The 26051-nt window shown below is 42.7% G+C and overlaps 1 protein-coding gene across 2 annotated transcripts in view; it reads left to right on the top strand.

Moving 5' to 3' along the window:
• The window catches only part of spag6 (sperm associated antigen 6), a 149529-nt gene extending 133873 nt beyond the window's left edge, over nt 1-15656 (top strand). For both annotated transcript variants that reach the window (XM_078234537.1, XM_078234527.1), the window contains exons 10-11: nt 6459-6604; nt 15127-15656. In XM_078234537.1, coding sequence (XP_078090663.1) covers nt 6459-6604; nt 15127-15193 — 213 coding nt within the window. In that variant the 3' untranslated portion in view covers nt 15194-15656. The remainder of the gene's footprint in view (nt 1-6458; nt 6605-15126) is intronic.
• The last annotated feature ends 10395 nt before the right edge of the window (nt 15657-26051 follow it).

The following is a 26051-nucleotide window of genomic DNA, read 5'->3' as shown; positions in this document are numbered from 1 at the left end:
CCCTCTCTCTCCCAAACCCCCCACCATATTCTTCCATTCCTGAAAAAACTATCTTTTCTCACATAAACCCTATCACACTCGAACATCCCCAAACCTTGTCACTCCACTGGATGAGATTGACACTTCTGTTCATTGCCTCAACGACTTCCTGGCTTCCTCCTTTGGTGTCCTTGTTATTACCAGAAACTGGACAGCATCCCAATCCCACTGCTTCCCTGGTGCAATAGCAACCTCATGTATCTGTTGACCATAAACAGAAATGTACATGGCAAGTAATTTGTCCATACATCCATTACCAACTTTTCCTCAATTACCTCAAAGTCAACCATTACCTACTTTTCATAGCTATTTCCTGACAGTCAGATCCTCCTGAAGATCAGGCGCGAATCCAACCCTTCCTCTTCATGACAATTTGCCCTGCCTGACCAACCTCTATTATGCCCCAGTGTATCAAACATGAGGGTTACGTGGACTTATTGGGCAGGATTTGTGGGGCTGATGATGGTCTTGCCTTGGCTGACATGGTGGTCTTACCGTAAGGGAGGCCCAACAGAAACCAATTTCCTTCAGGCATGTGCGTGGCCACCATCGGGCCTCCCCACAATTAAGGTCCCTGGCGGCAGAGGTTCTGCCTACCAGAGCTTCCAACCAATCAGAGGTTGGGAGCTACTCATTGCTGCCATCGCCAGCAGGAGCAATGGCAGCTGGCAGCGACGAATCTATCAGAGGTCCAGAGTCGATAAGAGACCCCAGGCCAAAGGTGAGTGATGGCAGGATGGGGATCATGGGGTGAGGGTCACAAGAGAGGGGGGGGATCCTATTTCTTATAGTTTTAGAGTTAGATTTTTGAGCAGTAAGGGAATTAAGAGTTGCGGGGAAAGAGCAGGAAAATGGATGTGAGGAATGTTGGATCAGCCATGATCCTATTGAAGGTGGAGCAGACTTGAGGGGCCAAACCCCTGTTCCTATTTCTTATGGCCTTATGTGCTGGAGGCAAAGGAAGAGGGTGGCTTTCAGCAGCCTCTCCCACTCCTGATGCCAACTACCTCAATCAGGCACAGATTGCCTGAAAACAAGGGACCCACCCTTGCAAACCGCTGGCAAACCTGACAGAGTTTGCACAACCTACCAAGGGCGTGGGAAAGGCATGCAGCTCTCATTTAATCCCTGAAGCACCAGTAAATTGCAGAGGCCTCAGGGATAATAGGCCTAATTGACATCCCACTGCGGGTGGTCAGAAATCCTGCATTAGCCACTTCCTTTCACCAACTTAATCGGGGGAGGCTCTCCTGCTCCCGGGAGACTAGTGCATGGCCTCTCCTGCAACTGAGTCCAACTGCCATGGGTCCTACCACAACATGCTGCAATAAATCCAGCAGATTGTTTCCACAATTAAAGGCCTCCAATCCATTGTTTCCTATAATGCACCTCCAACCTCCTCCTTGCTTATTCCTTTCTTGATGACCCACATCCCCCATACTGCACAGTTTCTCCCATGTTCTTCTCAGCTCCTGTCTTCTTAAGCTGCTAAACTTGCCTCTTTCATGAAACTCTTCCCACCACCCTACTCAAAGTTTTCTTCTCAGTCCAATGATCTCAATTTCTCAAAGTTCTCCTCTCCAAACTTCTTTCATACCTAGCAGCTGGACTGCTACAATTTCTTCCTTGCCAGCTTCGCTACTTCTACCCTAAAGAAACAATGAGTTATTCTGAGTGCCATGACCCTTGTTCTTACTTGTCATAATGTCCACATCCCTATCATTTCTGTCCTTTCCAAACTCCATTATGTTCTAGAAAATTGTTTAAGATTCTCAGCCTCACTTTTTCCAACTCTACATTTGCCTGCAGCCTCTGTTCCCACGTTGGTTGCCCAGGACCAATACCTTTGTTCCACCACTGGCAACTACTTCTTCAGCCCATGACCAGTTGAACACCCTTTCTCAACATCTTCCTCTTGTCAATGTCATCTCTGTCTTCAAAACCTCCTTAAGACCTTCCTCTTCAATAATGTTTTTCTGTCCTTCTGAAAATCTCCCTGCTTGCTACACCCCTTCCCCCTCCACCCATCTCACTGTCCACTTACTATTTACAGCCCTATAAAGTACCCTGAGATTTTTTTAAAAATGTTTATTGAATGTGGATTTTGACGGCGAGGTCTGTATTTATTATCCATCTCTAATTGCCATTGAGAAGTTTGTGGTTTTGCCAATTTCTTGAATCACTGCAGTAAGTGATGTAGATACGCCCAAAGTACTGTTATATAGGGAGTACCATAACTTTCACCCAGAGATATTTCCAAGTAGTGTGGTTTGTAATTTGGAGGGGAACTTGCAAATGGTGGTATTCACGTGTGCCTGCTGACCTTGTTCTTCCAGGCAGTAGAAATTGCAGGTTTGAAAGATGCTGTTGAATAAGTCTTGGTGAGTTGTTGCATTGCATCCCACAAATGGTACACACTGCAGCCACAGACAAAATGAATATCTGAGCTACTATATGCAATGTCAATCAAGAGGGTTTTTTAAAATCCTGAATTGTGTTGAATTGCTTGAGTATTTTTGGAACTGTGGTAATCCAGGCAAATGTGGGATGTTCCATCACATTTGCTCTTATAGCCACAGTGTTTATATGGCTGGTCCAGTTAAGTTTCTGGTCAATGGTTACTTACAGGGTATTGCTGTTGGGTGTTCAATGCCACTGAATGTTAAGGGGAAGGGAATTGAACCTCTTGTTAAGGATGGTCTTCAGCTGACACTTGTGTGGCATGAATGTTACCTACACAGATCCCAAACCACGAAGCACAATTGCATGACGGCAAACGTGATTCATCTTAGGCCTATACATACGCTTTGGTTTTTTATGCATACCACTTAACAATCATATTTTTAAATTCTTCGGTGAGATGGTTGAATTGCAATTTAAAAGTTAATATACCGATTTGCAGACTTTTAAACCTATAGTTCTCTTAAAGGAACAGAGATAAAATGTAATCTTTCACACAAGGACCTATAGCCAGCAGCATCAGGACAGTTTGTTAATTGTTTAGTACTTTAGTAGACACAGTTGGTGGAATCTAGGGGGTGGAAGGATAATTTGTAATCAAGTATTTTTCTTATTTCTCTATTACCTTTGCATCCCATTTGTGTTTGACAGGCAACACTAGCTTTATGTTTAGAATTACATAATCGATGCAGTGTAAAAGGATGCCATTCGGCCCATCATGTCTGCACTGGCTCTCCAAATTAACATTATGAATTTGTGCCATTCCCCTGCCTTTTCCCCGTACCCTTGCACATTGTTTAGACAAGTTCCTCATTCTCTGACTGGAAGTTGAACCTGAGCTGTGGCAGTGAAAGCTCCAAATCCTAACCATTGGACCACCAGGGAAAATTGATGGGCACCTTGGCTCCCACTGAAACTCCAATTGAATAAAGTTAAAAGTTTATTTATTAGTCACAAGTAAGACTTACATTAATACTGCAATGAAGTCACTGTGAAATTCCCCTGTGAATACTGTGAAATAATACATTGCATTATTTGTTAAATATGCTTTGCAAGTGGGAGTAATGATAATTGCTGCAATATTCAGAAGTAAAATTTAAAGAGTCATATCAAGGTAGCCAGGTATCCAAAGTACCAACTTTAAAGTTTTTAGTGGGCAAGTGTTAAAGGTTAAATTTTGTCCCTTCACCAGAAGTACAGGAAGGATAATTTAATGCATAGACTCATGTCAAGCTCAATGGCAATTTAGTTTTTCCAGTCTTGCTATGCAGTGTGAATCACCATGGGAATTAATAAAGGAGAAAACAACTTACATTTTTTTATTGAGAAGAGAAAATAAGATGCCATCTTTTGAAACAGGTGTCTTGGATGCTAGTAAAAGAGTGAGGCTAACAGGATGAAGCCATGGCAAAATCCCATTGGCCTCAGCTCATGTAAGAAAATCCATTCCACTCGGTCATTTTTTTTTCATTAAAGCTGAGTTAACTAATGTTTGAGCAGGAAACACTATTAAATGATTGGCAGTACCCACAATTTTTATTAACATCCTACAGTTCCTGTTTAAAAAAAGGAAGACAGCCATCCGGCCCTTCAAACCTACTCCACCATTCATTATGATCATGGCTGATCATCAAATACAATATCCCTATTCCTGTACTCAAATCCTCTTGCTATGAAGATCAACATACTATTTGCCTTCTTTACTGCCTGCTGTACCTGTGCGCTTATTTTCAGTGACTGATGGACGAGGACATCCAAGGCCTCACTGAGGAGTATTCACCTCTCTCAATTTACATCCATTCAAACAATAATCTGCCTTCCTATTATTGCTACCGAAGTGGTAACCTCACATTTATCCACATGATACTGCATCTGCCATGCATAATCCTATTCACTCAGCCTGCCCAAATCACGCTGAAGCATCTCTGCATCCTCCCCACAGCTCATCCTCCCACCCAATTTTGTATCATCTGCAAATTTGATGGAGATACAATAAGATTAATTGATAAGATACAGTATTTTTAGAAGAAAAATAAGAGATATCAGGTATAGAATGAGATACAACAATTTCAGGGAGCAACCTCTTATAGAAATTTGTGAGAAAAGTGTTGAATCCAGGGCGTTGGCCCCTATGTGTAGATGTATTTTTTTCCAGAGTAAGAAGTCCAAAGCTAACTTGCCAAGCTTATACATCCAGGAGAACAAAAGATCTGCCAGATAATTGTGACGTCAGCTCAGGAGTTTAGATGAGTCCATGTTTACAAAATAGCTGAGTTGATTGCTGCAGAGCCAGATGTGACTGTGCAGTCTCCAATGTGCATTAGAGGAACCTCTTTCATACTCACTACATAAATCCACGTCCTTGTACTATTAATATTTAGTATTCATTAAATGCATCACATACTCCATTAAAGCAATCAGAAGTGGGATCTAGCACCTTCTTGTTTATGTCTATGCATGAGTCATTACTGACAAATCTATATTGGATTAATAGTTATTCCGTTATGTCATGAGATTTTCTGGAATCCAGGACGCCGTTTTTTTCCCTAGGTTCATTTGAGGTAATATCCCTCCTCATTGTACTGTGGCAATTTTCCAAAGAAATGTCCAAGGCCTTGTATGTAACCACAAAGACTTCAGGCACTGCTGAACACAAGAAAGAAATTCTAACCTACCTGATAAGAAGATGTAAAGCTGCAATCAGGAGGACTTCTGATGGAGACCAGAAAGATTAAAAGAACACAGGGTTTACTAGGCTGTAGTGTAGTGAAATCAGCAAGACAGAAAACAAATTTTCCATATTAAAAGGAAAACAGACAATTTTGATGTAATAATTTGCAAAATATTATAATTTTTAGTCTTTCGTATGTTAAAAATGTCACAGGTAGAGTGCACTTTCTGAAAATGTTGCATTACATCCTGCAATGTTTCCTGTCATACTTTGATAAAACACGAATTATTCACACTTTAGGAAGGATATATTGGCCTTGGAGGAAGTGCATCATAGATTTATTAGAATGATACCTGGATATTAAGGATTAATTACAAAGAGCAATGACAAAATATGGTTGTATTCCCTGGAATTTAAATGATTTGGGGCAATTCGTTCAAAGTTTTCAAACAACTAAGGAGAACAGATGGGGTAGATTGAAACTATTTCCACTGATTGGGAAGGTTACAACTAGGGAGCATAGTCTAAAAATTAGAGCTAGACATTACAAGAGTGAAATAAGGAAACTTCTTCATGCAAAAGATGTTTGTGACTCTCTTTCATCAATTGTCAATTTTAAATCTGAGATTGATAGATTTTTGCGAACCAAAGATGTTAAGGAATGTGGGTGAGGGGAAAGGCAAGTATATACAGTTAGGTCGCAGATTGGGAGGCACAGTGGTTAGTACTGCTGTCTGACAGCGCCAGCGACCCGGGTTCAATTCCTGGCTTAGGTCACTGTCTGTGCGGAGTCTGTACGTTCTCCCCGTGTCTGCGTAGGTTTCCTCCGGGTGCTCAGGTTTCCTCCCACAGTCCGAAAGACATGTTGGTTAGGTGCATTGACCATGCTAAATTCTCCTTCGGTGTATCCGAACAGGTGCCAGAGTGTGGCAACTATGGGATTTTCAAGTAACTTCATTGCAGTGTTAATGTAAGCCTACTTGTGACACTAATAAATGAACTTTAAAAAAGATTAACCATGGTCCCATTGAACGGCAGAACAGACACAACAAGTTAAATAGTCTACACTTATTTCTATGTTCATAATACACCTACCATTAAACACTCACTATAAGAAAGGCCACAGGTGATTGGCCAGTTTGGAAAAATGTAAGAAAAATATTAATGAGCAGAGCTATGTCTTGTATACATATGGCATTCTCACTACCCTTTATGGTAAAAACACAAACCTTTCCCCATTTAAATCATGTGAATACTTGCTGTTTTATATTTACATTCTCTGTGCTAGGTACTGCCGCATGATGCCAAAGCCCGTCGTCTTTTTGTTACAAGCGGTGGACTGAAGAAAGTTCAAGAGATTAAAGCGGAACCTGGTTCAGTTATGCAGGAATACATTAATGGCATTAACAACTGTTACCCTGAAGAAATTGTCAGGTAAAATGGACATCATTCTCCTTGAACTTTCTCTTTTCAAATTTGCTTGATGGATGCCAGAGTTAGTTTTGTTTTTAAAAGAAAGGTTATTTTGGTCAATTTCAGATCTGATTATTAGAATTCTTCAACTTCTTTCTAATTTTGTTTAGCTGATAATTAGCAATCCTGATGCTCTTTTCTGAACTGACTGCACGCAGTCAGGAAGAGTACATTGTGTGCATGCAATCACAGCAACATCAGCAGCATACACTGAGGGAGCGAAAATTAAAGATGCTAGAATGAGTATGGGTAGGGAGCTCTGTGATCATGAGTACATATTTTATTATGGAAAATCATGAAATTGAATTCAATAAATCTCATCACTTGTGACACTAGAAAAATTACAGTGGAAGTTGCAAGTTTGTTGTTAAAACACAACTGAATTACTCATGTCTTTCAGGGAGGGACCAGCTATCCCTACCAAGTCCGACTTACATGTGATTCCCACCCCACATTACATAGTTGACTCTTAATGACCTCAAGGCAAAGGTTAAGCAATAAATCCTGTTTTGCTATGGTTTCCTATAAGGATATTTTTTAAAAACTGAATGGAAGAGGGAGAGCACTAGCATGAACTAACGGAGGGAGTGGAACATGCCACAATGAACGGAAAGCGGGGGTGGGAGGAAACATTTGTGTAAACTGAAATAGAAAGAGATATATGTCAATATCAGTTGGGAGTGGGGAGCATAATGAGGGTGGTGGGAACTGGAGGAAATTAAATGGAGTGAATGGCACTGTTAATTAGATAAAGGTGGTTGGAAGATTGGAGTGCCTCTGTGAATGGAGGAAAGTGACTTTGAGGTAATCTTTGGAAAGTAATAATCCAGTTGGTAATTGCAAGTTTGCTTTTGGCCTCTTGTGTTTGCCTGTCCACAAAACAGCCAAATGTAGTATAGTTTCAGAGAATGGAATGCCTTATGGGGAAAAATGTTTGCAAAAAGGCATATCAATGACTTGTGTGTCAATCAGACAATCTTTGGTATACTGAAAGATTGGGGCCCACTAGAAGCAAAAAGGTTAAAGGTCTGAAGGAGGGGTTATATCCAATTATGAACCCAAAATAAGACACTCTGTTCTCTGCACAAATACTTTGGCTAGCTGGTGTTTCTATTTCTGTTTCTGATTCATTTTGTTAGAATTGAGAAGTGATACAGGGTTGATTGCACAAGTGGTAGTTTTCTGTAGGCCTCCAAATTGTGAGAGACAGAAGGAGGAGTGAAACAACAAGGAAATCACAGACAGGTGCAAGAACAATAGTGTGTTGATATTGGGGCACTTTAATTACACAAGTATTGATGGGGATAATGTTAGAATAAAGGGTAAGGAGGAAAATAATTTCAGAACTGTGCTCAGGAGAACTTTCTTAACCTTGGTCCAAATAGGAAGGAGGCATTGCTGGATCTGGTGTTGGGCCAAGTGGACCAAGTATTTGTGGAGGAACAGTGGTTAGCACTGCTGCTTCACAGCTCCAGGGACCTGGGTTCGATTCCCGGCTTAGGTCACTGTCTGTGTGGAGTTTGCACATTCTCCTCGTGTCTGCGTGGGTTTCCTCCGGGTGCTCCGGTTTCCTCCCACAGTCCAAAGATGTGCGGGTTAGGTTGATTGGCCATGCTAAAAAAAAAAATTGCCCCTTAGTGTCCTGAGATGTGAAGGTTAGAGGGATTAGTGGGTAAATATGTGGGGGTAGGGCCTGGGTGGGATTGTGGCTGGTGCAGACTCGATGGGCCAAATGGCCTCTTTCTGCACTGTAGGGTTTCTATGATTTCTATGAACACTTGGCTAAGAGTGATCATTGTATAAGGTTTAGATTAGCAATTAATCAATATAATGTAGAAGTTCTAAATTGGAAGAGGTCCAATTGGGGTGGCACAGTGGTTAGCACTGCTGCTTCACAGCACCTGGGACCCGGGTTCAATTCTGGCCTTGGGTGACTGTCTGTGTGGAGTTTGCACATTCTCCCCATGGATGTGTAGGTTTCCTCCTACAGTCCAAAGATATGTGGATTAGGTTGATTGGCCATGCTAAATTGCCCCTAGTGTCAGGTGGAATAGCAGGGTAAATACGTGGGATTATGGGGATAGGGCCTGGTTGGGATTGTTGTCGGTGCAGGCTCGATGGGCCAAATGGCCTCCCTCCGCACTGTAGGGATTCTATGATTCTAACCTCAAGGGGCTGAGATGGGATCTAGCCTGGGGAAATGGAACCAAGCAAAAACTGAAACATAATAATGGATGATCTTTAAAGTTCTTTTAGGTGCAGGGTAGGTACATTTTAACAAGAGGGAATGGCAAGAGAACAAAAGCTAGGGCTCCTGGATGACAATGGAGATAGTGAATATAATAAAACAAAAAAAGAGGGTGTATAATGCATTCAGGTGAATCCTTCAAGTGAGAACCAGGTCAAATACAAGTTGAGGGAAAGTGAAAAGTTAACCAGAGCAAATCCAAAAATCTTCTACTGGCTTGTCAGTGAAATGCAGGTAGTAAGAGGTGAGTTAAAGCCTATTAGGAACAAAGAGGGTGATAATAGATGTTTAGAAGCACAAGACAATACTAGAATATTTAATGAGTACCTTGTATTGACGTTTACCAAGGAAGAGGATGCTGGAAAAATGAAGGTAGAAGTGGAGATGATAGAAGTAATGGATGGGATAAAAATTGAAGGGAAGGATGCATTGGAAAGGCTGGTCTAGTGTGGATAGGTCACTTGATCCTGCCGGCTTGCATCCAAGGTTACTAATACAGGGCTGGCAATAATCTTCCAATCTTTCCTGGATATGAGACAGGTCATGATGTGGAGCTGCCGGCGTTGGACTGGGGTAAACACAGTAAGAAGTTTAACAACACCAGGTTAAAGTCCAACAGGTTTATTTGGTAGCAAAAGCCACACAAGCTTTCGGAGCTCTAAGCCCCTTCTTCAGGTGAGTGGGAGCTGTCTTGTCTGGAGACAATACACATCTTTTTAGCCTGTCTTGATGCTCTCTCCACTCACATTGTTTTGTTTCTTAAAGACTTGATTAGTTGTAAGTATTCGCATTCCAACCATTATTCATGTAAATTGAGTCTGTGTCTTTATAAGCTCTGTTTGTGAACAGAATTCCCACTCACCTGAAGAAGGGGCTTTGAGCTCTGAAAGCTTGTGTGGCTTTTGCTACCAAATAAACCTGTTGGACTTTAACCTGGTGTTGTTAAACTTCTTACTATGAGACAGGTCCCAGAGGATTGGAGAATGGTACCCTTATTCAATTAAAGGATGTAAGGACATTTCTAATAATTACAGATCAATCAGTTTAATATCAATGGTAGGTAAGGTTTAAAATAAAATCAGCAAGTACTTGGAGATGTTTAAGTGATGAGAACACCACAAGCTGCAAGTTCCCCTCCAAGTCACACACCATCCTATCATGGACTATATTGCTGTTCCTTCACTGTTGCTGGGTCAAAATCCTGGAATTTCCTTCCTAACAGCACTGTGGTTGTTCCTACAACACATGGACTGCTGTGGTTCAAGAAGAGAGCTCACCACCACCTTCTTAAAAGCAATTGGGAATGGGCAAGAAATGTTGGCCTGGCCAGCGATGCCCACATCCCATGAACGAATAAATAAAAGTTAATTAATGAGAGCCAGCATGGATTTGTAAAAGGCAGATCGTGCTTGACTAATCTAATTGAATTTTTCAATGAAGTAACAGAGAATGTTGATGAAGGGAAAGCAATGGATGTTGTCCATATGGATTTTAAGAAAGCCTTTGACGAAGTACCACATAAAGGGTTGGTTAACAAAATTGAAGCTCATGAATAGGAGGGTCAGTGCCAACTTGGATGAAAAATTGGCTTCAGGTCAAAAAACAGCAAGTCATGGTAAGTGGCTGTTTTTCAGACTGGAGAATTGTAAACACAAGTGTTCCCCAAGGGTCAGTGCTAGGGCTGCTGCTTTTTTGCGTGTATAAGCGACTTGGATACTGAAATAAAAAATAAAATTTCAAAATGTTCAAACAGTTCCAGATTTGGAAGTGTAGCTGACAGTGAGGATGATACCAATCGACTGCAACAGGGCACAAATAGACTAGCAGAATGGATAGACAAGTGAGAGATCGAGTTTAAAGCAGAGAAGTGTTTCTCTGGTTGGCCTAGAGATAATCTCCATTGTCTCTATGGAGAAGGAATAGGGCAAGGCAATATAGACTAATGATACTGTTCTAAAATGTGTACAGGGTCAGAGGAACATTGGAACCTGAGGGTTCATGTATACAGATCTTTGAAGATGACAGGATGTACTGAGGGGTGGCACAATGGCACAGTGGTTAACACTGTTGCCTTACAGTGCCAGGGACCTGGGTTCAATTTTGACCTTGGATGACTGTGTGGAGTTTGCACATTCTCTCTGTATTTGTGTGGGTTTCCTCCGGGTGCTCCTATTTCCTCTCACAGTCCAAAGATGTGCAGGTTAGGTTGATTAGCCATGCTAAATTGCTCCTTAGTGTCCCAAAATCTGTAGGTAAGGGGGATTCGTGGGGTAAATATATGGGGTTACGGGAATAGGGTATGGGTAAGATGCCCTATTGGAGAGTCGGTGCAGACTCAATGGGCCAAATGGCTTCCCTCAGTATTGTAGTGATTTTGTGATTTTATGAGAACAGTTAGCAAAGCATATGGGACCTTCAGTTTTATAAAGAGAGGCATTGAGTACAAACGTTATGCTGAACGGCACAAAGCTCTTTTTCAACCACAACTAGTTTTGTATCCTGTTCTGGTTGCCACACTTGAAAAAGGATGTGAGGGTCCTTAAGAGGGTAAAGAGGAGATTTAGCACTATGGTTCCAGAAATGAGGAATTTTAACTACAAGGATGGATTTGTGATGCTGGAATTCCTCTTGGAGCAAAGGGTGTTAAAGGAAGATTTAATAGAGATGCATAAGATTATGACAGATTTAGATAAAATAAATAAAGAGCTGTTTGCATTTGCTGATTGTACAAGGACTGGGGATGCAGATTTAAGGTTTCGAAGGGAATATGAGAGAGATTGTTTTACACACCAGTGGTAAGGACCTGAAACTTACTGTACCAGGGTGGTGGAAGAGGGGACAACACATTATTTCAAAGAAAAATTGGATGGGCACTTCAATTTACAGTAGGGCTACGGGGATAGAGTGGGATAATTGGGACTGACTAGGCTGCTCTACAAAGAACAGGCATGGACTCAATGGGCCGATTGGCCACTTTCTGTGCCATAGTGACTGAAATTTCCAGCATCTGCAATGGTTTTCACTTGAAAACTGTGTAATCGGTGACCCTACATTTGTATTCCTGGTCCTAACTGAGTATGGGTTTCAAGTGATATTCATCAGATTTGACACATTTTCCTTTTAAAGAGAAAGGTGGTCTGGTTTTTTGTTCCAGATTCCAACACTAGGCTGAATTCCGGGTCAGGAACCCAGACCTGCTGATGACAAGTCCCTGGAAGCAATTTTCAAGGAGGCAGCCAAATAAGTGGCTGCTCCCAGAAGCCTCATCTAATTAAGGAAGGCGGCAGTCTCCTGAGGCTACAGGGCCAATAAGAGGCCTTTTAAAGTGCTTAATTGGCTACCCGCTGTTTGTAGGCTGGTAGCTGCCATTCCCTCAAGCCATAGTCTTTGAAAATGGCTCCAAGGCAGGAACATGCTGGCAAACCAACATGTCTGCCAGCAGGAAATTACAGGCACAGCTGTCTCTTTTCCCGCCTTTATTGCCATTCCAAAATCCAGCCCAGCATACCAGTAAAAGTGAGAAAACAGCGGTACACAATGAGTAGAATTAATGAACAGCAAATAATGCAAGACTCTGGCGGGAATTAACTTCAGACCTCCTGTCAGTAGTGATTTAGTACCACATAGTATAAGTACAGAGATCAGAAAGACATATAGCACAGGTAGACTAGGCATAATGTCAGTTATTAATTTTCACAGAGACTTTGAGATGCAGAGCAACTCAAATTGTGAACACAATGAATTTATAGAGAGGAAGACACTTTTCTGATACATTGTGAACCAAGAAGGGAACAAGCTATACTATATTTAGGAATGAAAAATGAGCCAGGATTTTTTTGTTTATTCACTTTTGGGATATGGGTGCCATTATGAAGGTCAGCACTGATTGTACATATCAAGTTGTCCTTCAGAAGGTGGTAAGAAAGCTTTTTACTTGAACCACTGAAGTGTTTTTGATTAAGGTACTTTCACAGACCTGTTAGGTGGGGAGTTCTACAATTTTGATGCCATGAAATGAAGGAATGAGAATATATGTTCAATATATACTCTGACAGTAAAGAAACGTCTTGCCAGCAGTGATCGTAACGTGATTGAATTAGATCTCAAGTAACGTAAAAGTCACCATAGTCCTAGATGACCATAGGCTGCTTTCCCCCTTTGAGGGGGAGACATGACTGGTGATGATTTAACTTGAGGACACCTCAAGGCAAGGGGCAAGTTTGAGAAGGTGGCCCTTCATGAATAACCTCAGCCAGTACGGGAATTGAAACTGCACTGTTGGCATCACTCTGCATCACAAACCAGCTGTCCAGCTAACTGAGCTAGCCAACTCCCCATCTCAAGTACGAGGAAGACAAAAATCACACAGAAGGCAAGATTTTAAACTCAAGTAAGACTGATTTGAAAGGAAGGAGATATAAGCCAGACATGTTAAGCTGGGTTGAGCTATTAACAGGTAAACACACAGAAAAACAATAGGAGGTATCCAAAGGAGCACTTAATACAATACAAAACTAATAGATAACTCTGAAGAGCAAAATTCTCATTTAGGAAGATGAGCATATTAGGAAAAGTACTTAACCATTCAGTTCGCTGGGCACATTCTGACATTTAATTAGATCAGAGCTGATCTACACTTCAACCACATTGGTTCATTTTTCCTCTTCCCCTCTCACTTTTCCTACCCAGCACGTACAGATCGAAGATTGGGAGCTCACTATGAAGAGAATGAATAACAGGAATCTGTGTCCTATGGCTCTGCAGCACATTATTTCAATGTGTTATGTCACCAGTCTGCTTCCAATTCTGCTTCTCTAGTCCACTAAACCTCTTACTACTTCACTGTCAGCTGAAAGACTGATAGCAAAGCTATCCCACATTTCCCAAAAATGACATATTTGCTCTGGACCACTTTGCATTTTACAGACTGAGCATCAAAAGTGGCGTTGGGTGCAGGTGGAATTAGCAGCTGTTCTTAATGCAATGATGATGGTAATATATTGCCAATATTATTGCTATATTGTTGTTCTGTCCCAACTTTTTTTGACTGAATCATTCTGAACCGGTGTCATAGGTGTCACCTTCTTCCTTCGGGAAAAAGATACAAAAGTCTGAGGTCACGTACTAACCGACTCAAGAACAGCTTGTTCCCTGCTGCTGTCAGACTTTTGAGTGGACCTCTTTCTCTACACCTTAGCTATGACTGTAACACTACATTCTGCACTCTCTCATTTCCTTCTCTATGAACGGTATGTTTTGTCTGTATAGCGCGCAAGAAACAATACTTTTCACTGTATGTTAATACAGGTGATAATAATAAACCAAATCAAATCAAAAAAGGTGTCATTTGCTGGACTTTAGTGAGTGAATCATAGAATCCCTATAGTGCAGAAGAGGCCATTTGACCCATCGAATTTGCACCAACTCTCTGACAGAGTATCTTACCCAGGCCCTTTCCCCTGCCCTATCTTTGGAACCCCACGCATTTACCATGGTTAATATATCTATGGGACACTAAGGAGCAATTTAACATAGCAAATCCACCTAATCTGCACATCTTTGGAGTGTCGGAGGAAAACAGAGCACTCAGAGGAAATCCACGCAGACACAAGAAGAATGTGCAAACGCCACACAGTCACCCAAGGACGGAATCCTGGAGCTGTGAGGCAGCAGTGCTAACCACTGTGCCACCGTGCTGCCCAATGTGCTTGAAATGTTTGAAATATTGTCAGGACCAGTAACTAAGTAATATTTTGGGCAGGAGTTTCCTCCGTGCCACAATTTTATTATGTGAAATGTTTTTTTTAAATAGTAACTTAAATTTGTAGCATCTTTAATGCAATGAAACACCCCATGGTGCCTCAAAGAGCTATTTTCAGACAATGTTGGACATTGAGCTACATAAGGAGTTATTGGAACGAGTAACCAAATGCATAGGCAAAGAAGTGGATTTTAAGGATTGTCTTGAAGGAGAAGAAACAGGGTAGTTTAAAGAAGGCATTCCAGAGCTTCCAGCCTAGAGGACTGAAGGCCTGGCCCTCAAAAGATGGGGGAAGGAAATCAAGGATGCACACGAGGTCAGAATTGAAGGGACACAAATGTTTTTATCAGGTTATACTTCTGGAAGATGTTACATAGATAGAGAAACAATTCTTCATTGTATAGCAATGTAATTTCAAGAGGTTAATCTCCAGTCATATTTAACCAAAAATATTTAATTATTGTTATTTTGCAGATATTACTCTCCTGGATACTCGGATGCATTGTTGGAGAGAGTAGAGAATTACCAACCAGCTCTTTGAGAAGCACTATGGATATTATTTCAACCTGGTCACAACTTTAGCCCCCCGCCCGAACTTCTGAAACCTTGAAATATCTATTAATTTTGCTAATAATTTCTAAGATGGTTTACGGCACATTATAAATTATGCTCTAAGGTCCTCTCTAACTCTTCTCATCTTTAAAACTAACTAATCGGAAATCCAGTATTCATTTGAATAAATATAAGGAGCATCCCTTAAGAATATGTTTTGAAATGTACAGTTTGTATGTCAGTGCATCCGGTTTTTATGGCGGCTCGCGCTGCATTCCATCACGCGGCTGAACAGAATGGTGTATTTGCAGAAAGGAATTGTAAATTATGGGAATGGTTGGTGGGGCTGTGGGTTTTAATCCACGTTTTGTGAAGCCGGATTTCACTGGCCACAGAAAGACTCTTTTATATTCTGTGCTTTGCAAAATTAAACTCCTGTTTTCGACGTTCTGAAATTCATTGTGGCAGCAATAAACCCGGTGACTTGGATCTGTAATGAAAGGCTTGGGTCGGGAATCATTATAAATGGGATACATGACTAATAGCCAGCTTGTTGTGTTTTTAAAATATGACTATAATTATTCATCATGATTGCTCGTCAGGTTGAGTACAATGGGCTCTCTCAGCTGTGTTACTTCTCCAATAAAATTAATAACTTCGAAAAATCAAATAGTTCAGGTTAGTACAGATTTATCGCCCCACTGCCGAAGCCTGTTGCAGGATGTATATCAATAATGGTAATGTGGAACTGTAGCTTCATATACTGCTGACACCCTGCTGGAAAACCGCTTCTAATTTGTATAGCGGTGTAAAGTGCCATTGACTGATCGACCCCTTTCCCTTTTAGCACCTGAAAACCACGCTGTTGTTAAATGGGCGGCGGCGGCGGCGGCGGCGGCGGCGGGGGGGGGGGGGGGGGTGGTTGTGAGTGTGAGATGGCATGCCGCAAAATTCCTATTTCCCAGTCTTTGCTACAAATTGGGAAGAATCACCACCCACCTACTCCAACCCACATCTCATTGAACCAACCCATGGGCGTTATTTCAATTTCGCTTTGATGTGTACCTTGTACCATCACATACAGAGTGTAAAAGATGGAATATGGAACCCTTTCATCATGGTAGCTATTTGAACATTTTTATGACAATTTGGACTCGGGAAGGAATCTGCAGCCGACTTTCGGAGCGTTGCCATTCGGAAGCTAATTGGAGAGCAGTGATGTTTTTTTTGTGTAATATGTAGTTTCCAGTTTAGTACGGTGTTTAACATTTCGTGTAGAAATTACCTTACGAGGACTAAAAATCGAGATATTATGAGGGGTGGGAGGGACAAATAAATTGAAACCAGACCTACACAACACCTTTGTACTTGTGCAGTTGGTTTTAGTTAGTTGACACAAGAAAGCTGAAAGTGGGGTTCAGGAACATGCGTGTGGAAGCACAAAGAGGATTTTACTTCGGCGTGTTCCATGTGAAGGCTTTATAGACCGACAAAGCTAATGCCTTCCTTTTTTCAGCCTCCGTTTACTTCACGTTTGAAGTTTTAAATGAAACGACAGACATGGGATTAACCCCCCCCCCCGTGTCTTCTTGGATAAGACGTTCAGCAATTCCAATTTTCTCAGGTCAAGATGATCAAACATTGGCGAACATTGCACCGACAGTTATGGGATTCCGGTTAATTGCTGGAACCTCGGGAATAACCAGCCTCTCAAATGTGGTTCCCGCGCTTGGTCAGATTTAGAAATAATTGGTTGGGGGGGGGGAGAGAACCCGAGCTTTATTGGCAGCAAATGTGCAGGTTGGAGGGAGTGTAGTCTTTGTGTGTCAGGTGCTCAGAAGTCGAACCCGTTTCGTTGCCAGTGCAGGTTAGTGTATCTCAGCAGCCAGCCACGCTGTGAGGTAGGACCTGGAGACTCGCTCGGTTCCTCTTTCGAACAAAGCCATCCTTGTGTGAAATAAACTGCGTGAGCTCTCGCCCCCCTCTCCCTCCCCTCGGTGCTGATCGCTGTAACACGAATCTATCCAATCAATCATCTATCTCAAATAAAACGGCTCCTTTCTCCCTCCCCGCGACTCCCATCTGAGGTCACTGAATGAGGTGTTGGGGTTTTTTTTCCCGAGGGCAGCGGTGCTGCTGCTGCATTTTCCTTTTTTTCCCCCCTGATCTCTCTTAAGGTTGGTGCTGTGGGCGGCTGACAGGCCCATCGCACTGGAGCTGGCGCGGAAAAGCCCAGAAGAATCTGAACCCTGACTAAAGGTGGTTTCCTGTAAAAGCAGGTTCCCGGATTGCCCGACACTTACAATCTGACTGCTGTGTTTATGTTTCGTCTGGAAGCAATCGCCGTTAAATAAAGCGGGCGAAAGAAGGAACTGCTTCAACTGGTGTAAATCAGACATTTTCCCAGTGGCCTCACATCTATCGGAGTGCCTAGATTCCCATCAGCTGGAGTTTGAAGTTGTCTACAAACCCACTGGAATATATGGCTATATTTTCGACAGGAAAAATATGCCTCTTTTCTAGCTAGTTGCCTCGCCCAAGATTGTAAAAACATCTACTTAACCCCGTTGTCCCCTTAAAGCATTCTGAAAAGAATTTGGGTTACAGAAAGCACCAGAACAACATTGCAAACTGTTTAACTCATTAGCGGGGCAGGTTAGAGGTGAATATTAAGCATTGAACACAGCCTCACATTGCCTGATAACACATAACTTTGTGACATTTTCTCTGTGCCAATTCCGCATTGTTTGTTCTTGAGGGGCGGGGAGGGGGATCACCGAAGTTTCACCGACCGAAAGTCTCTCCCTCACCCGACACCCACCCTCACCTTGTCTCAGTGTGGTCATTGCTGCCCAAGGTCACTGCACAGAAATATTAAAAATATTACACAATCTTATTGAAATGAAACTCTGTTTTCTAAGTTGCGTATGTACGCAGAATCTTTGTCGCGATTGAGCATGCAAGGGGTTAAAAGAGGGGTTGGGGGGGAGGCTAACATTTAATTTAGTGCGGTGAAAACATAGGGTAACTTCACTCCGCCCTAATATCAGACGAAGAGGAATGAAAGCTGAGCAGCACCGCTGTAATCGGGTTAACAATAAAATAGGACATGAAAAGGGGACTTTAGTCTTTGATATTTTACCAGCTCGATGTGTAAAAATAACATTCTCCTACCAATGCAAACTTTCCCCCCGTTTAATATTTCTGTTCCAACCCAGCGGCCTACCAAAGTTTCTCACTTGACATTTAACTGATTGTTCTTTTACAGTTTCGCAGTGGGCCGCCTTCTCTTGATAATCCCAGGATCATATCGGTGCTGCTGCAATTTAACCCCCACGCCGCGCGATACCAAACATTTTAGGCCCAAGTCTTTAAATAACCCCTTAATAACAATACCCAGAATGATATTTCCTGCACCACCTTCACCCAGGACCCTGAAGTGAATTGAGTAACAATGTTCATGTTAGTTCGTGATCAGAACTTTAAAACAGAATAATAACAATGTGAATTACATTAAAGTGACACCAGGAAGGCCTGCGGTCCAACAGGCTTGTACATTGCCCCCCTAAAAGATAAAGACGTAACCCGCCTTTACCAATTCATTCATGAGCTCTGCAATAACTATTTGCCCCTTCGAATCCAAGATATTAAAAAGAGATGTTATATCCCTGATTTTAATACCATGGTTCACGAGTATTTTACACTGAGGAGCCTTATCCCCGTTTGCTCATATTGAGTTGAGAACTGGTGTAGAAAGTTTGAAGCAAAGTTATTTTGCAAGCATCTGTGTATAACATAAAATAGGCCAAGCTGGCAGAAAGATTCCGCCTCACAAAGCTTAGCTTGACGAGAAATACCATTAAAGGGAAAAGATATTCCCAACGTTGTTTGTTTCGTCGTGAGACGGAAGTTGAGAGTAACCATTCTGAGGTGGCCCACAGTGCAGCATTTTCGGTGAACACAACGTGGGTGAGCAACACCGACTGCGGTCGAGAAATAAATATCTTCCTCGGCGTTTATGAAAACATTTTTTTGCTGAGGGTAAATTATTTCTAACTTGTGATAGTTTCCAACGCCTTAGAAAAGGCGGAAAATGTAAGTGGATCAAACATACTGTACTTAAAATAAACTAATTATTAATTCTGCCTCCTAGCTTCAGCTAGATAACCGTTGTGATGGTTAGATTTTCGGTCAAGTTTTATTAATTTTGAAATCTCATGTCATTTTCCAGATTCGTATTGAAATAAAATGTTGACTTATTTGTTAACATCAGCTCCAGCATTAACAGGTTCACAAAATATAGTCTGCGAAATTTACCCTCACACTAATTTCATTCTTCATAAAGTGTTCTTACCCTGCTACCAAAAGGTGATGAGTCTAGTCACTTCGCTCGCTCTATTTACACGTTTATCGTTGTAAAGCTTATTATTTATAATATTTTACACGAAAGAAGCGCAATTTTCAGAAGCAAGATGCTTCTGAAAATCACAGAATGAGTTCTGGCCCAAGGTCGTGAACCTGTAGTATTAACTATCTTCATGGTTCCTGCTCCCTAATCTGCTGAGTGTTGCCACGACTTTCTGTCTCTGATTTAAGATCAACACCTGCTATATTTTCTTTTCTGCTTTGGCAACAATTACTGACTAGTTTGCTAATTAAAACACAACTCCCATATGTACCTGGGATTACAGAATATGTAGTTTCTATTCACGACCCCCTAAAACAAAAGGAATCTCAAGAGCCAAAAGGTTGACATGATTACGAGTTGGTAAATAGCTGACCAAACCCTGTTCCTGTTGATAACTTTAATGAACTTCTTTGAACCTCTTTTCATAATGAAAGGTCATACAAAAGCGTGCAAAAACAAGTCTTGATCGCCCTCTGCTGGTCTCTGTACACGCTGCTCTGCTGGAGATGGAAAATGGTTCCTTACGAACAGGGAATAGGAACACATATAACATCAAAAAAAAATAAGCAAGTGTCTGCATAAGAACGAGGGAAAGAAAAAAAAGTGGGGAAATCTGGCGCTTCTTACACAAAGAGGAGAAGTGTACAATGTGGGTGAACAGCTTCGAATATTGCCGTTGGCCACTGAACGAAATCATTCGTTCTTTTTGAAGACATGCTGGAAGTTTTCAAACTCTCAGCCACAAGTCTGGAGTTAGGGTTAATGTCGAGGAGGTGGTGAAGGGGCTGCAATGCTTTAGTGTGAACGAACTCTTTCCGGGTAATGAGGACGACAACACAGGAAGAAAACTATCAGTCCCCTTCAATGCTGTTTACACCGGGGGAAAGTCTAAAAGAAATATCGCACCGTGAACAACAGTACCCAAAACAGACCGCCACATGCAATTCATTTCCACAACAAGCGCTGGGAAATATAGTCACGATTCCCCACTACTTTAGTGCAGTTCAATTTGTCACTGAATAAAGTGGTTGTCAAAGAAAAGTAGACACTGGCGGAAGTTATGACTCTGAAGGTTTATGAATATCAAACGGGTAAAACATTCTTCCCCAGTTAATCTATTTTCGAATAACTCAGTACGTTAGGTTACGTTATCCGTCACGTACAATTCTTTCCTACATGTGAAAAGGTGCGGCAGCAAAATGAATCCTTCGACGTGCTCACTGGTTTACCCAGAGAGAGGGAGTAGTAAACTTGAGGAGTTCACTGACTGTTGTATGGAGCCAGAACGCACAAGTCATTAAATTAAACATCACACGGAGCGACCGTGTTGGTGACTTGGTACTTGAGGATTGTTACACTTAAGGAATATTTTGTCAGCTCAGATTGAAACCATCCTTCGTAAAACTGACCATTTCTTTTTTCCTTGGGGAGAGCGTTAGCTCCTGGTTGGAGTTTTGTTTCCCAATCAGCTGCTGCAACATTCCCATATCCAAGAGTGGCACCAATCGGGAAGCATTTGCTGCTCCTGCTGTCTAGAATGAACACCCTACTTCTCGCTACAGTGACAGTTACAGTTACTTCAGCGAGAAAACGTAAGGCGATCTTTCACCGTACACCGCGGGTGTTTAGAAAATGTCCGATTTATTAAGGATGGGACACCATCTCTTTCAAACTCATCAATCACAAACCAGGTTTACAGAACAGTCAAGAAGGCGACATGCGCTGGATTTCCGTCGGGTGTACTGTAATCGTACTTCGATGTGGTGTACATGTGTATCGTATATGTGCTGTTGACGTGAATACAATGGGCGCAAGTTAATAACCATGAGTTTGGTGGGTGTGGAAGAGGCCGTTCCTCGCTTCCGCATAGAAATATAGAAGCAGGAGGAGGCCATTCGGCCCTTCGAACCTGCTCCGCCATTCATTTTGATCATCAAATTCAATATCCTGATCTCTTCACTCCCCCCCCCAAAATATATCCTTTGACCCCTTTAGCACCCACATTTGGTGTGCATGCTATACATATCCAGTCTTGATATAGCCTGCAGTTTGAAATTCCTCTTTTTTTTCAGCAGTGATGTTAACCTTTCGGAAAAGCGGGTTAGCGCCTCGGCTAAAATAGCCGAAGGAGGAATTTCAGACATTTCTCTGGCATTCCACGGGGTAATTTCAGAGCCAATGTCTTGGCAACACACGCACTGGCCCATCTGTTTAGCGAAAAAGGAAATCAGATCGACGCCTTGCCAAACGCGTGGACAGATAGATGTTGCATTTTGCATAAAAGATTACTTGATAATGACCATCTATCAGTTTTCCCGGCACTAATTGAATGCTTCGTACTTGGTGCGATTTGTCTAGTTAAACCACTTCAAATAAAGCTCATGAGTACGGATACTAAACACATTTCACTACATCACGCCCAAATAAAATATTCATTATTATGTATTTATACTGCCATTAAATAATCGATGTAGTTATTTTTTGTCCATTTTGTGCCATGTGGATTTTTCATGTGGTTGTCTGCATTATGTGTACGGTGATCAAAAGTTTCTATAACCTTAGAAGATTTGTTGTGTTGTATTTGCCATGGATAGATTTTGCTCTCAATCTGTATTGAGCAGTTTGTTTTACAGACTTAATCAGACCGTCTTACGGTCGATATCTCCAACTGCAATTCCGATCATCGCACCCAGTAATTGGGTGCTTGTATTTTGGGGATTTTAATTGAGTCTGCTTAGTTTACTTCCCCAATCTTGCCCTTTTGTGAGAATGATTTGGACACATTTCTTATGGGTGCACATTGAATGATTAATCAGCGTATTCTTCCAACCACCGGCCACAAAACCAACATCTAAATGGATCAATTAATCTGACACAATAAAGCTTGAATGTCTATAGCTACAGCTGTTCACTCCCAAATTGGACGTTGTGCGTCAGAGAGAACGGTGCTGAAATTGTGAATTTTGACAGCTCTGCGGTTCCTGGTATCACCGCGATACAGACCAGAACAGGCAATGATGTAGACAAACCCGGACATGTTCCGAAGTGTTTTTTAAAAGTTTCCTCACTGACTTCAGTCGAACAGCGGTTATTAATGAATGCATATACAGGCGTTCCACGCAAATCTTGATAGAAAATCACATTTTCAGCCTTTTAGCCTAAAAAGAACAAATCACATTGCATTTACAAAAACAGCCCCGCGTTAATACACGTGGAGGAAATTGATCCTCGGAGTTTGTTTGGGATATTCTAAGTGACAGTATTTGCGAGGGGCAACAGACGTTAAATTATTGCAAAGTCGTGGGCCAACGATTAGGTGGCAGTCATTGAAATAAATCATGTCAGTTGTATGAAGATGACGTGAGCCTTTACGAAGTGAAGTTTCCCAGTTTGGAAAGTAGGTCTTTATTGCGAGTGTTTGTGTTTTATTGTTCTCTCTCTCACCCACAGACACCAACCTCTTCCCCCCGCCCCGTGATAACTGCACAGAGAGCAGTCCGCAGTTATCTAGGTGCAAAATAAAAGCAAATTACTGCGGATGCTGAAATCTGAAACCCAAAGAGAAAATGCTGGAAAATCTCAGCAGGTCTGGCAGCATCTAGAAGGAGAGAAAAGAGCTGACGTTTCGAGTCCAGATGACCCTTTGTTAAAGCTTTGCCAAAGCTTTGAAAAAAGGGGGTCGTATAGGCTCGAAAAGTCAGCTCTTTACTCTCCTTGCAGATGCTGCCAGACCTGCTGAGATTTTCCAACACTTTCTCTTTTGGTTATCGAGATGCATCTTTTCTTGGGGTCTCAATAACACGCAGTCCTATCTGCCACAAAACTCTTTAATTGTAAGATTGAAGACGGGAGGTTGATTAAATAACACGCAACCAACTAAGACAAGATCACCTCGACCCCGAGCTGCCTTTTCGTACGCTTCTTTTCCAAAAGATACTTTGTGTGTTACCGCCAAAAGAAAATTCTAAAATAAAAAAGACATTCACATTTCTGGTTCGAGTGCTGACAGACACAGGAGGGTATTTCTTTGAGTCTGTAATGTTTAAATATGAATGCATCCTGCTTATTAATTAATATTTGATTGGTTACGGTTGTGAAACAGGCTATTTCTTTTGAAATTCCGCCGGTGACATTTTTTTATTTGTAGGTTTTATTTCCGCCTTCCCCTAAACCTCAACAAAGCGCTGGTGCTTTGCTCGATTATTGAGCTTGACAGCCAAATTATGTTTTATTTTGCCGCCTTTTAATTGGGTAAATTTGCCTGCTGATCAGGTGGCTCTATAGATCACACGCTGTTTTATAGCGTTGATTATAAAGCTGTGAGTCGATGCACCAAAAGGCGTTAAAACAGAACACATTGTTCACACTTTCTTGGGTGGGCACCGCCGCCCCTCATCTATCACCCCCAGCGCCTCCACCCAGGCAGATGTGTGATCCAGCAGCCGCCCCATCCTACAACCATCCAACATGTGATCATTTGCCACCGATTCTTGGAACAATCTCACTGCTCACCATGTTGGGATTGTACATTTTTGAGTGGGATCCGAAACGCCGAATTTGGAGGCATTCCAGAAATTTGGGGGAGGGGGGATTGTTTTCAGATTCGGGAATATCCCCAAACATCACAGCAAGAGGATGGCTACATTATAAATGCTCATTCTTCCAGTATCCCCCAGAGCTCTGATCCTTTAGCTGGTGATTTTAAACCGTTTGCAGGGCGGTGTAAGCAATTTGTGTCAAACTCACTGACCAGCCTATGTCCACACAGGGAATGCATTTCCCATTCTGCTGTTGAAATACAGTGATGGTGTCAGATATTCACAGCTTATATTTATATTATATAATCTTCATTCCCTCATTTCAGAGTGTCCGGGGCGAAACAGCCTACACGATTCCTGATTTCATTGTGCACTGTGCCACGAGAAATAAAGATAGCTGGGATTTTTATTTTGGTACAAATGAGAAGGACTCGATTCAGAAATTATTTGGTGTTTTTGTCTTCGATGTGATAATGGGGGAAGGTCTATGCTAACGGTTCATAAACGGTGACCTGTGCATGTTGGAGAAGTGCTGAACGATTGTGGCAACAGTGAACCCATATCCAGCTCAGAGTCAGGCTGTGGAACCGGGCTGTTGTTCAGTTTATCCCGCGCCATCGTGCGGCAGATATTCACAGACTGAGCTGCTGCTGTGAACCCTCCCCCAGAAGCAGCACCTTCTCTCAACTGCAACCGAGAGGGAGAGAGGCCTGGCCCCATTCTTATCCGCACCCTAGCTTCGGAAGACCATTCGGTGGAGATTTAAATAGGAATCCATTAAAGGGGCTGACCTTCCCCGCAGGGATATGGGGAATATTTGGAGCTCTGTGTTGAGGTTTATTTAGGAGCCGCGGATTGTGGTGTGTCCGGGAAATGATTCACTTTCATCGATATCTCTGTGCCTTTAAACAAAATGTCCAGACAGCAACATTTGTTCCAATGATTCACTCGGGAGCGGATTAACCGGGAACCGAGTCTCCGGGTGAAAGAGCCCCCGGTGGAATCAGACACTTCACCCAGTCTGGTCGGATACTCAGAGCCGCACAGACTCGCCCGGCCTGGCTCAGCCTAGCCCAGCCTGACCCGCTCTGCTACCTCCGTCTCGCCTCTGGACAAAGGGGACAAAGCTGGTGCTGTGCGATCCAGTGACTCGGGACCGAGTGGGATCGAGCCAACAGATTCCCACTGGATCCCGTTAATCCAGTAACTGACAACGTGAGCGCCCCTGTCCACTTGGGAAATGTTCCATTTGTCCTGGCGGGGAGGGGGAGGGGGTGGGGGTGGGGGGAGGGGGGGGGGCGGTGATTGGGGAATGGGCGGGAGGTGATAGGATAGGGGCTGGGGGCAGAGGTGGAAGAGGGTAAGGGGACTGGACAGAGGTGGTCTGATGGGGAGATGGATAAGGGTGGGGGGTGGACGGGGATGAGTAGGGGTGGACTGAGGGGTGTGGATGAGGGTAGGGTTGGCAGGATGGACAGGGGTAGACAGTTGGGTGGGTGGGTGGGGGGGGCGGATAGTGGTGGATGTGGGAGCCCATGCATTGGGAACTTTGCCAGGAGAAGGCTGGGAACATGATCAGATTAGGATAGTTATGGCCCTGATTTGAAGTGTCCTGGGGAACTTTCCCACCAGTGGAGTGGAGAACGGCCCCAACGTGGAGACCTCCAGCTCTTTGCAAGCAGTCTCCTTGCAGCAGATGGGTGCCCTCGAGCACAAACTTCCTTGCCCAATGATAGGACCATGTGAAGGAAAGGCCCCTGTGGTTTGCCCTCCATCCCCATGTCCCCACGGAGTTCAGGAGTCTGCAGTGCAGCCCAGCTTCTCCATGTTGCCGTGCCCTGGTGGTCAACTCTCCCTTCTCTCGTAGTGCCCACCTCACCTGGTGAGGCTGCTGTAGTGGC

Source organism: Mustelus asterias, chromosome 2 (assembly GCF_964213995.1).
Source record: "Mustelus asterias chromosome 2, sMusAst1.hap1.1, whole genome shotgun sequence".
Classification (NCBI taxonomy): domain Eukaryota; kingdom Metazoa; phylum Chordata; class Chondrichthyes; order Carcharhiniformes; family Triakidae; genus Mustelus; species Mustelus asterias.
Note: the sequence above shows the minus strand (reverse complement) of the source record. Positions and strands in the feature narration are given on the sequence as shown.